The 11,552-nt window shown below is 40.0% G+C and overlaps 1 protein-coding gene across 1 annotated transcript in view; it reads left to right on the top strand.

The window, feature by feature from the left end:
* Positions 1 to 2,332: 2,332 nt before the first annotated feature.
* The window catches only part of POLR3B (RNA polymerase III subunit B), an 82,331-nt gene continuing 73,111 nt past the window's right edge, over positions 2,333 to 11,552 (top strand). Inside the window, exons 1-6 of the mRNA XM_059817260.1 lie at positions 2,333 to 2,404; positions 3,728 to 3,760; positions 6,197 to 6,253; positions 6,342 to 6,406; positions 6,904 to 6,979; positions 10,298 to 10,398. Coding sequence (XP_059673243.1) covers positions 2,333 to 2,404; positions 3,728 to 3,760; positions 6,197 to 6,253; positions 6,342 to 6,406; positions 6,904 to 6,979; positions 10,298 to 10,398 — 404 coding nt within the window. The remainder of the gene's footprint in view (positions 2,405 to 3,727; positions 3,761 to 6,196; positions 6,254 to 6,341; positions 6,407 to 6,903; positions 6,980 to 10,297; positions 10,399 to 11,552) is intronic.

Raw genomic sequence — 11,552 nt, 5'->3', positions numbered from 1 at the left:
TAAGAAGGGGAGGGGAAAAAAACCAACCTGAGCAACTGCAGCTGAAGCAAAGAGTGAGAATATGAAAGAAACAACTGCAGATACCAAGGTCAGTGAAGAAGGAGAGAGAGAAGGTGCTCCAGGCACCAGAGCAGGGGAGAGAAAATTGGGAATGAAGTTGAGCCCAGGAAGAAGGGAGAAGTAGGGGGAAGGTGTTTGAAGATTTGGTTTTATTTCTCATTCTCGTACTTTGATTTTGATTGGTAATAAATTAAACTAATTTCCCCAAGTCAAGTCTGTTTTGCCTGTGACGGTAAGTGGTGAGGGATCTCCCTGTCCTTACCTTGACCCATGAGCCTTTCATTATATTTTTTCTCCCCTGTCCAGCTGAGGAGGGGGAGTGATAGAGCTGCTTTGGTGGGCACCTGGCGTCCAGCCAGGGTCAACCCACTACAAAGGTAATTTGTATATTTGATCATAGCTCCACACTTGGAAAATATTAAATAGACAGGAGTCTCCAGACTGGAAGATGGGGGTGGGGGGGGCTATGCCAGATCTCCAGAGTGGTGAGTGGCAATAAAGACAGAAGAGTAAGTAGTTGTTTGCCATCTTTTTTGTGTGCAAGAACAAGGAGCATCAAAGAAAGGTGGTCACTTTAAAACAACTGAACTGTTTTATTCACAACAACATGTAGATAAGCTGTGGAACACCTTGCCCAGAATCTGGCACTATTAAAAGTTTTTTGGCTGCAGGAGAATTGGACAACACGTAGCTGATGGATATTATTTTTTCCTTCTATGAGTTTTAACTAAACGTGACTGATGGCTCCATATTGCTCCCCTTTTAGTAGCATTATGCAGAATAACTTTGCACGATTCAGCCAGTCTTGAAGTGCTAGCTGTACTGCATGTGCCGGGGTCAAATGTGCTGAGAGTATGCTGAAAACATGATGTTTCTTGAACTTCTAGTATTTCTAAAATGACTGCCACTCAGTCATGTCTGGATTTTGATTTTTTGTAATCTCTGATTTTTTTTTAATCTTCGTGTGAATAATTTACAATAGCCCCAAGGCAAAGTTACACTAAAGAATACCTGAAAAGCACATAGTGCTGAATTTTCAAATCTGTAAAATCTAATACTCTTTTTTTTCTTTTCTCTTTTTTTTGCCAGTTATGCAGTAGGAACAAATATTTTGGAGTAAATTTATGGCTGAAATCTTCTGCTGTCTGATAGAGCTTAGGTTTCCTGTAAGTGATGATAAAAAAAATGGGCAAAGAACTTAATCAACTCTAATAGGTGCTTGGTTTAGAAAGGTAAGAAGGAACTCTTAATCCTCTAACTCTGACTTTTAAGTTATTACAGTTTTCTATCATGGAAGTAATCATGATTTCCAATTACATACTAACCACTGCTACAGACCAAGTTGCAGGGTAATGGGTCATCTGTCTGAAATAGTTGCTTGGTGAGCATGTAGTTAGTCAGATGGAAGGCCGTGTAGAATGTTGTAGGATTGCCATGTATTAAACAAGCTCTCCAGGCTGACTGTCCACTTTATGCCGGAAACTGAATGGAAATGGTCTGAAATGCTATTACTCTCATGGTTAATCTGGGCCTTCATGTCCAGGATGCATGGAGCCCAGACCAAACTCAGTGAACTTTATTTGCGCAGAATCTGAGCCAGAGCAGACGTGTGCATGTAAGTACTGTTTTCACACTCTGTTTTTAAAATGTACTGAGTAATTACTATATGCAAACTGGCAAAAACTGGAATTTGCCACAGGAATTTGCAAAGATCACTAATGTTTTTTGTTTAATCTTAAACTGGGGAAGATGAGTAGTCCCCTATTTGACTAGGATTTTGGTGTCTCTATAGCACCAACATTTGTAAGGAGAAAAAAAAAGTCAGTTTGTAGGTGATCCAGCTGCAGCATGCAACACTAAGATTGGAAAAAGACAATAATAATGCTAAAAGCTTATGCTCCACGTTGCTTTGCATGCTAAAAATTGTAAAAAATCCCTTTGTACCCTAATTGCTCTGCGCCCTCCGCTGTCGTCTCTGCTTTCCCGCTCCTGGGCCCTCAGCTGCCGGCCTTGGACGGGCGGCGAGGAGGCCAGGGCATTGGGAGGGGGCGGTCTGGGGAGCCCGGCCGGGCAGTGGGAGGCCTGACCGCCCTTAGCAACGCCCGCAGCCTTCGCCCCCTTTTCGTGTGCGTGTCTGCACTCACGCCCCTCGGGGCTCCGTGGGCCCGGAACCTTCGGGCGCCGTGCCGGTGCGGCGGGAGGACGCGTTTGGCTGCTGCACCGCGGGTCCCTCGCCGTCAGCCTGCGCTGTGGCTTCACCGCCAGGCTGGTGATGGAGGCGCTGGCCACGGAGCTGGGGGCCCTGACTCCGGAGCAAGCGGCGGCTCCTGTGAATACGGTGGAGGTTAGCGGCGGCCTGGGGTGGGCGGCAGCGGGGACCGGCCGGCTGTTGGGAAAGGGACGACACGCGTCGGGCCCTCCCGGAGGCAGGGTGGGGTGAGGTGAGGTGAGGTGAGGTGGAAGGAGACCACCTCTTTCCGCGCAGGCGGGCGCTAGGCGGTCTGCGGCACCTAGCGGCGCGGGGGTCTCTGCCCCGCGCTGCCCGCGGGCTGTTCCTTATGAAGCTGAGCTCGGCCTGCTGCGGTGCGGTCTCTGTCCCCTGTCTTTGCCCGGCCTGTATCCTGCAAACACGAGTAAAGAGGTTTCTGCCCTCAGCGGCAGGTCCTTTAAAGTTTGCTAGTTGCCTTGCGTGGGGAGAGAGAGGAGGTGAAGGCCGTGTTTCAGGTCTCTTTGGCCGGACTGGGCCTTTTGCGCAGAACGAGCATGTCAGAAATGGAGCTCAAGAGCCTCGTGCTGTGTTTTGCCATGAATTCCTCTACATGCTCCTGCACCGTGAGGGACAACGTTACCCCCCAACTACAGCATTGCCATGTACTTCTAAGTGCTGAATGTCAAACTGAAATTATGAGGTGCTGATGCTCTGTGAATATTACAGTATTCTCCCTCCTGGAGCTAAGTGATGCAGCCTCATTCTCTGCTCTCTGGTCCTCCTCACCTTTGCCCTCCACCCGCATCTCTCATCCCAAATCTGGGGTGGGCTCCCCATGCCATGGGGGGAGAAGGTGAGGCTGATGGAAGCTGATGTTCGCTGTCTTTACTGAAGACTAGAAATGGGGAGAAGTTTGTAGGAACCTTGATATACTTGCACTTGTCAGTACTTTGGTTAGATAATTTTGCTAAATCTTTGTAGGAGTTAGGGGACTCATAGGTTTTACAGAGACTCATGTCTGCAAGTGCTGCCTCCAGGACTGAGATTCTTGCATGTATTTTGTAAAGTAAAAGTTGTAGCAAGTCTTCCCTTGCTAGGAATATAATTTACAGTGTTAAAAAAGTTAGTTGTTCCTAAATGAGGACATGGTAGTAAGGAATTTTCTAGGAAATATACATTCTCATATAAGTCTCTTTTAGAAAAGACAATGTCGTGCTGTGTCCTGAGTAAATATTGCATAGCACGTGTGGCTTACTAAGATGATCCAAGTCATCTTCCCATTTTGTTTTTACTCATCTAGGTTGGCTTTGGACAGTCTTTTTTTTTTCTAAAGGGATCTGATTTTGAATAATGTTACTGTTTAAAAATAATAATTTAAAAAACAAACAAAAAACCTCAAGCACCTTAGATGTTTGGTCACTCTTTGGAAAGATATTTCAAACTGGTTTTTGTTTTCAGGAAAAATGGAGACTTCTTCCAGCATTTCTAAAGGTTAGTGTTATACACTCATTTCATGGCATGAATACTTCGTCTCCTTTCTAACTTTACATTCCCCTCTTCTAGCTTTTGCTGTTTCACAGAATACCTGTCCTCACCTACTGTTTGGATTTTGCAATATTTTTTTTTTTTAGTTCCATGCAATTATGGATAAACTTGTTACATAGATTGGTTTCTTGATTCATTTACAGATTAATTTTTGGAGGCATCCTTTTAGAGGTTTGCATTTTTGTATGGCTGTTCCCAATGAACAATGTGTATGTGTAATGTTTTCAGATTATTTTATTGTTATACTGGCCCTCACAGACCCTATTCATAGTCTTTATAGAAGACTGCGATGTTAGGTTTGTAGTTGTGTTTGTCATAGAAAGCGTATAACCACAGATCTGGATACTGCAAAGGCTTGAATATATGTATGTCATCCCTCATGAAGTCAGAGCTTGACTGAACTCAAAGATTACTAGTGTCTTAATTTCAATGCTACTCATATAATCTGGTATTAGTTAAAAGCACAGTTATATATAAAATGCCATTGGATGTAATAACAGAACTAACAAACAGTTGGAAGGGATGAAGGAGAAAGGCAGTAATGAAAATTGTATCATAAAGATGGCAGGTAAAGTCTGTGATGTGTATAGTTACCTTCAGGGAACTGAGGCCACCTCTGCAGCCGTCATCAGTCTTTGGAAATGTTGCCCACTTCAGCAAGGTTCTTTTCAGCCTCACTTTGTTAATTCCTCTCCTTCCCATTTTCAATACCTGCACTTCTTTTTGTTGCACCCTTGAGTGTTGGATCCTGGCAGGAAGACAAAGTTCAAAAGTCAGTTATGGATTGTGTATGTTTTCACTTTGGTTCAGGGCTGTGAAGATGCTTCAGGGCCCTAATGAATCCTGTTTCTGTGTCTCTCCTAGCAACCACATGAACTTCCATCACGAGCTTGAGCTAGTCATATTGTCTGAATTCTTGAGGCTGTGCAAAAAAGGGAGGGCTGCTGATTGTGAGGTGCGATTTACTGTGTGCTTTATGCCAAGTGTATCCATCCCACATTATTTCCAGCCAGTGAGCCCTTTACTCTATGGCTGCTGATGGTGGTCTGGCCTTTTCGTTGCGTGTTGGTTTGTTTATGCCAGCAGTGATACAATTATACAAAGCTGATGTTGTGCATTACGGTTTCTATAGTGGCGTTTTCTTTCAATAAAGCTGTTGATATCGCCTCATAAAAAAATGGAAGAACTACTAGCCTGATTTCTAGACACTAATAAATCCATAATATATTCTTGCCTATATCATATGATGTGCAATGTTTTTGTAAATTAAGGAAACTATTATCTAAAGAATTTTGCTGTGGAGTCATTCCTTCTTTGTCTTAACCCATGGATGCTTCACTGAGCAGCTGGATTTGTCATTCTAAGCTTCCCATTTCTTTCTCATAATTTCAGAATTAACTGTTGCCCATCATGTGAACTATGTAAATGTGTCTGTTTTCTGTATGAAGTTGTAAGTCTTGTAGCATGTTAGTTGTTATGGGATGTTTTCAAAGCTTAAAGCCCTCTGTGAGACTGTAAGCATGTGTCTCTATCAGTTAGCACTCTTTCCTTTTCAAGGCTGGATTTTGCACTGTAGTTAGGATAGTTATACCTTTTATTTCTGCAAACGCCAGTCTATTAATAAAATGAATGCTTCTCGTACTATTCCATCAAGCCAAAATTTTTTTTTCTTTAATCCCACATCATTTTACTTAGTATAATCCCCCTCCTTTTGATTGCACTAAACACCTTAAACTTAAATCCTTGAAATGTACTGTATCAACTCATTACCTGGGGTAACAGGGTACTGTTTATTCTATGTGATGTTACCCCTGGGCATGTTCTCTCCCTTCCTGCCTACAAATCAAACTCAGATTTCTTATGAGTGTCTTGCCCTCCTTTGACTGTTTCCTTGCATATTGACTTCTGTCTTTCACACCCCACTCCTGTTCCGTCTCCCCTGTCTCAATGGCCCTCCCTCTCATTCTTCTTTATGCCAGTTGCTATTGTTAGGGTGCAGACAACTTCTTTCTCAAGCAGTACACATGGATAGTTATGCTATAAATGATTAAAATTATTTCAAAATAATGACAAACTGATAAAATATTTTGGCTTGCAATGGCTCTTGTTTGTTTATATGAATTTCAAAGTCTATTGAGTGTTTACTTTGCACAGTTACCAAATAACTTTTCAGACTCAAAGTACAATGACAGTTCTGGTGTAAACATGGAAATGTACAGTGTAGAACCAGACTGATCATCCAGGCACTTCTCAGAAGTTTGTCAAATGAAAGACTTTAGCACAGATCCAAACGCATTTACAAATGCTTATGTCTCAATTTCTGCCTTGTATGATTAATGTTATTGAAGTTAATTTTATTTGCTGCATGCATGTTTTTTCCAGGTGAAAGGACTTGTGAAGCAGCACATAGACTCATTCAACTATTTCATCAACGTAGAGGTATGCTTTCTTGGTGGGAAGAGAGTAGCTCTTAGTACTCAGAAAAGGCACACGATTCTATTTTATTTTATTTTTTTTTCCTCTCCAGATAAAGAAAATCATGAAGGCCAATGAAAAAGTTACAAGTGATGCTGACCCAATGTGGTACTTGAAGTAAGCATGAAATGATTTCCATATCAGTAATAGCATATGTACCATCTCATGGGTTTGTTATTGGCTATAAAAAATGTTTATAGGCACCTGTGGGGGTATAAATCAAGAGAGTATTTTCTATGACTTATCTCTTATTTGGAGCATTGAAAGATGCGAAGATTTGAAGAATAATCGTGTAAAGCAGGCTTAATAGCCAGCTGTTAACAATACCTTATGTCACCATTTTTCTGTAATTTAGTAATCTCAGATGACAGATGGGAGTTTCTTTTTGTCTATTTGCAAAGGTAATGTGGGGTTTATTGCATGTGCAGTGTAAGTTTTAACTAACTAGAACACAGCTCAAATACAATAGGTTACTTTGGGGAGAAGCATTGCTCATTATTAAGCAACCTACGTTCATCAAAGTAACTTCATTTTTCAGTATATGTAGAATTCTGCTTCCTTCAGGTTGCCTGAAAAATATTTGGCTTGTTGCTCATTTTGAAACTGTATTACAGGTACCTCAATATCTATGTGGGTACTCCAGATGTGGAAGAAAGCTTCAATGTGACACGACCTGTATCACCTCATGAGGTATTAATGTTTGCATTGTTTGTTTGTTTGATCTTGGGAATGTCTTGGATAGTAGCTGCATATAACTTTATTTTGAGTACGTGCCTGCTACATTAGGTCATATAATGCATGCCACCACCACTGTAGGAAGAAACTTCAGGGATTTAAACATCATGTAATAAATTTTTTTAATTATTTTTTTTCTGACATGTGCGAATAGCTGTATTCAGTGTTTCATGGTAGCTGTTGTATTTGAGTGGGTTTCCATGAAAGTAGTGAAAAGTACTTCTCTTGCTTGATCTTCTGGCTCTCCTTATGACAGAGCTGAAGTCCTTTACTACAGAGTGCAATCCACTACAATGTAGTGTTCTTTGATGTTTTTGTTATCTTCTTTTTAATATTAGCCTTGCTGCTGTTTACACCACAGGTCACTTCAGTCTCCCTTTCCCTCCCAGTCGTCTTTGGGAATGTGTCTCTGATTTTTTGCTCATAGAGCAAACCTGGAAACTTTGAGCAGAAACAGATGGAACTTGATAAAATTATAAGCAACTGCAGAAAAACGTTAGCCTTATGGGGAGTATATGTAACTTCTTTGCACTTCTGTAAGCATGTAGGTTAACAAATCGATTGTGTACTTCTGGAATAAAGGTGCATGTTGGAGAACAAGTGCTACTGTGATTGAAATCAGAGAGTCTGTTGCAGTATATAAGGTAGCTATAGGTAAGTATATAAGTCTTTTGGCAGTATATAAGGTAGCTTCTGTACATATAAGAAAACCATAAACTAAGGTAAGGTTTCGACCTTTTAGGATTGCTTCCAGGTATCTTAAGCCATTCAGTTCCCTTCAGAGATTGTTCAGGAACAAAGTATTCCTCTCCTGCTGCTGTGCTTTGAGATTTATACCACTACAACAGAGGTATTGACAACCTCTTTTTGGCCTCAGAAAGGCAACTGACCTTGGAACTTGCACTCGTTTACCTACGTACAGCCTGTTGTCAACCTCATAAATCCGTTCACATATCAGATGCTTTTTTCCTTGCTATATACACTTGATACTTGAAGTTGGATTGTTTTTTTTTTTTCCATGTAGTGTATGTGGCACACTTTAGACTGTCGTGAAATACATTCTGTGCTTTGGAGAAATTCTGTAAAAAAAAAAAAAAAAAAAAAAAAAAAGCCATCTAGTGGCTGCCTCTTGTGCATAGCCATGTTTCTGTCTCCAGTGACCTGACTTAACTCTCGTTTAGTTCGATGGAAAGACTTTAAGTCAAGCAAGTAACTCAGCCATCAACCGTGCAATTAGATGTAATACAGGACAACACATGCATTTCACAAATGTGTAGCTAATGTTAAATCAGTAGAAAAGATTAAATCAGTTAAATTTTAAAAAGATTAAATCAGTTAAATCAGTAGAAAAGTAGGGAAAGATTTTTATGTATGAATGAAATTGCATGCAAAAAATTGGTTGTGGCCAACAACTCATATCCAAGAATCCAGGTATTAAAATGCTTGTTTACTTTATAACTAAAGTGACTGTACATGCAGAAGAGGGCAAAATAAATGCTTCTTTGAGCATATTGACCTTGAATTCAGAATAACCTGCTTTTGCATCTCAGGTATATCCTCACTGATGCTTAATGCTAGTGCCTCATTTCCCTTTTTTTTCCAGTGTGTTATACACACGTGAAGGCCATATTTATTTTCTTAAATAGGATGCTGATCAGGTCAAACCAGGGGTGCAATTTAGGAAAAAAAACCCAATCAAACCAAAAAGATTGGATACTTATGAGTACGTTGTTACATTTCTCTGTTAGAGGCTTATGAAATTCCTTTCCAAAGACACATGAAACAATCAGATTTTCATAAGGATCTGAGTATTTTATCTATTTTCAACCAAATTTGGGAGTTTTTATGTCCTTGGTTTCCTTGAAGATCAAGTCATGCATGTCTTTTACCTCCAGGAGTCTAATGTAAGGAGAATTTACCCAAGGAAGGTGATACAAAAATACAAGTTCTGGAATATTACACCATGTAATTTGTATTTTATATCTGTGTCATGTGTGGACAAAGCACACACAAAGAATCCCAAAGCCTTTTTTTCCCCAAGTAATACTAATGAAGCTGTCTAACTCTCCTTCTCACGCAGTTCTTACGGGAATTTCATGAACTATTCATACCGATGAATTTAAAGTAATTAGAAAATGGAAATATTCTCAGTGACTTTTAAAGTTGATAAAGTTTCTGCGAGCACAATGGGACCTACTTTCCTAGAAGTCACAGCTTGAAAAGAGCTGGTGCATATTAGTATTTTACTACTAGAGAAGTGGTTTGCTTTTTAATGTGGAAAGAAGGAGCATCCAGTTTGCAATGATTCTTGAGGCATATTTTTCTGTACAGTTGCATCTTCAATGCACAGTACAATCTTAATTGCCTTTTATTAATGTATAATCAATGCACTGAAAGACTCTAGAACCATAAATGTGCAAGTCTGAATACTGATATCCTATAATCCTGGAGCTCAAAGATACAGAATGCTCAGTGAGGTCACAAATAACCTGCTGTGAGTTGCTCTGCTGTATTCAGCAAATGCAATAAATCTTGTCTTGCATGAAGATATGCAGTGCCTTAAGGGCTAGTAACAGAGTCATAGAGTGAGGCTGGGGAGAGCAGACCAGAAAGGTTGGATTAGAAATGACTGACCCTTGAGCTATATAATGTCCTAGATATATGTATCCTGCTTTTCTTGCTATCTGAGGAATTTGCAAACATTCTGGGAATCTACAGGAAGTGATAGGAAGTGATAACTGTAGTGAGCCTTCTGTAAGTCATCTTTATAAATGGTAGCATACAGTGAGATTTGCTCATTCTATTAATAAGGTAACACAGTGTCTCTCTTGCTCTTGTGTGCTTCCCCTTTATCAAACTTTATATGACAGCACAACTTTTCAGCTGTTGAGAGTCTTCATACAGAAATGTCCCCACGCTGAGCACTGCTTTCAGAGCCTGTGGCATAGTATGGTCTTTGTGTCAGCTCTGCTGATTAGGCTTGTTTGTTTAATTAAACAGTTTAGAAGTTATGCTCTGCAGTGCTGTCCTCTGAAGACACAGATCCACTGGCTGCTTTTGAAACATCACAAAGATTGTATTTGGGGTTTTATTGGTTTTGTTTTAAACAGGAGACTCTGCCAAACATAGTCCAGGTACCATGAAGAGCTTGGTCATGCTTCGCTTTGCTTTCTTTGTGAGGACTTACAGGAGACAGGGCAAACACGGGATGTTTTAAGAGAGACTCTACAGCTTGTAAGCCAACATCTAACCACATGACTGTTCTCCTTTTAGTGCCGCCTCAGAGACATGACTTATTCTGCGCCAATTACAGTGGACATCGAATATACGCGAGGTAGCCAGAGGATCATACGCAATGCATTACCCATTGGCAGGTAAGATACCGTATGTTGAGCTTCTAGTGTTAGTTTTCATTTGCTGCTGTGATGGGAAGAGTTTTTATTGCAAAATAAATGTAAACTTTGCTTAGTTGTTAACAGAAACAGCGAGCAGGCAAATACTGATGAACAGCTGTACAGGATGTGATTGTTAGGTTCTGTTATAAAATTTTGTTTTGCAAATGCTTCTGGAAATCTGTCTCCTTCCAAAGAAGGATGGATATAAGGATGGATGTTGTCTATGTTTGTATTGATATAAAACCAAAGAGGGAAATATATGAAAGAATACTGGTTCTGCAAGTTGCATTATTGCAAAATGAAAATAACCACGTTTGCTTTGCAGCCAAATTACTCAGTCTTTCATACATAATATGTAGAGATACATCTGTGGAAGGTGGATGGTAAAACCGGTAAAGCAAGCACTAGTTCTTCTGTACGAGGCTACCTTTAAAAATGGTTTGGTTTAGAGCCAAGGCTGAGCTTTGTGGAGAAATGTTGAGGTTTTTTTACTGGTTTTGTTTTTCTAAAGGCTGTCAAATGACTTGAGGTTATTAGTATTGTGAAGGACATCTAATTTCTTAAAGAAAATATAATGTGCCTTAGGGAGAAAAACAACCTCTTAACTATACCAAAAAGGCAAACTACCTGGCAGTTCTAGCATTTATTGAAAGCAAAATTCCGTTTTAAAGGCAATAAAGATGTCTGTCTTTTGTAGACAAGGTTTCTTGAAGACCCGCCCTGCTGGCTTTAAAGGTCAGTGCCTTACAGAGATTGTTTACTGTGTGACTGTGCATCTTACCGAAGGTGGAATACTGGCAGGAAAGAGAAGATAGATACTTACAAAGCTACACTTCTTGTAGTGAAATTTTAAGTTTTCATATTAAAAAAACAAACTTCAGCTCTTGTCGATAGAACATGATACACAGCGATGCATTTACAAAACCAAGCTTATGTAGCTGTAGTAACAGTTTATTGTTCTAAGTAATTTCTTAAGAAAAGAAAAGCTTTCAAAAGACTATCTAAATTTGAGACCTTTGAATTATTTCATGGTGTGTCCTATAGGCAAAGAAAAAAGTTCAAGTAAATGTACATTTTCATCAAAATATGTTATCAATTTGTGTACAAAAGACGGTACTTTAAAGGATAAGTTA

This window comes from Gavia stellata, chromosome 4 (genome assembly GCF_030936135.1).
Source record: "Gavia stellata isolate bGavSte3 chromosome 4, bGavSte3.hap2, whole genome shotgun sequence".
NCBI classification, from domain to species: Eukaryota; Metazoa; Chordata; class Aves; order Gaviiformes; family Gaviidae; genus Gavia; species Gavia stellata.
This window is presented reverse-complemented; position numbering and strand designations above follow the sequence as displayed.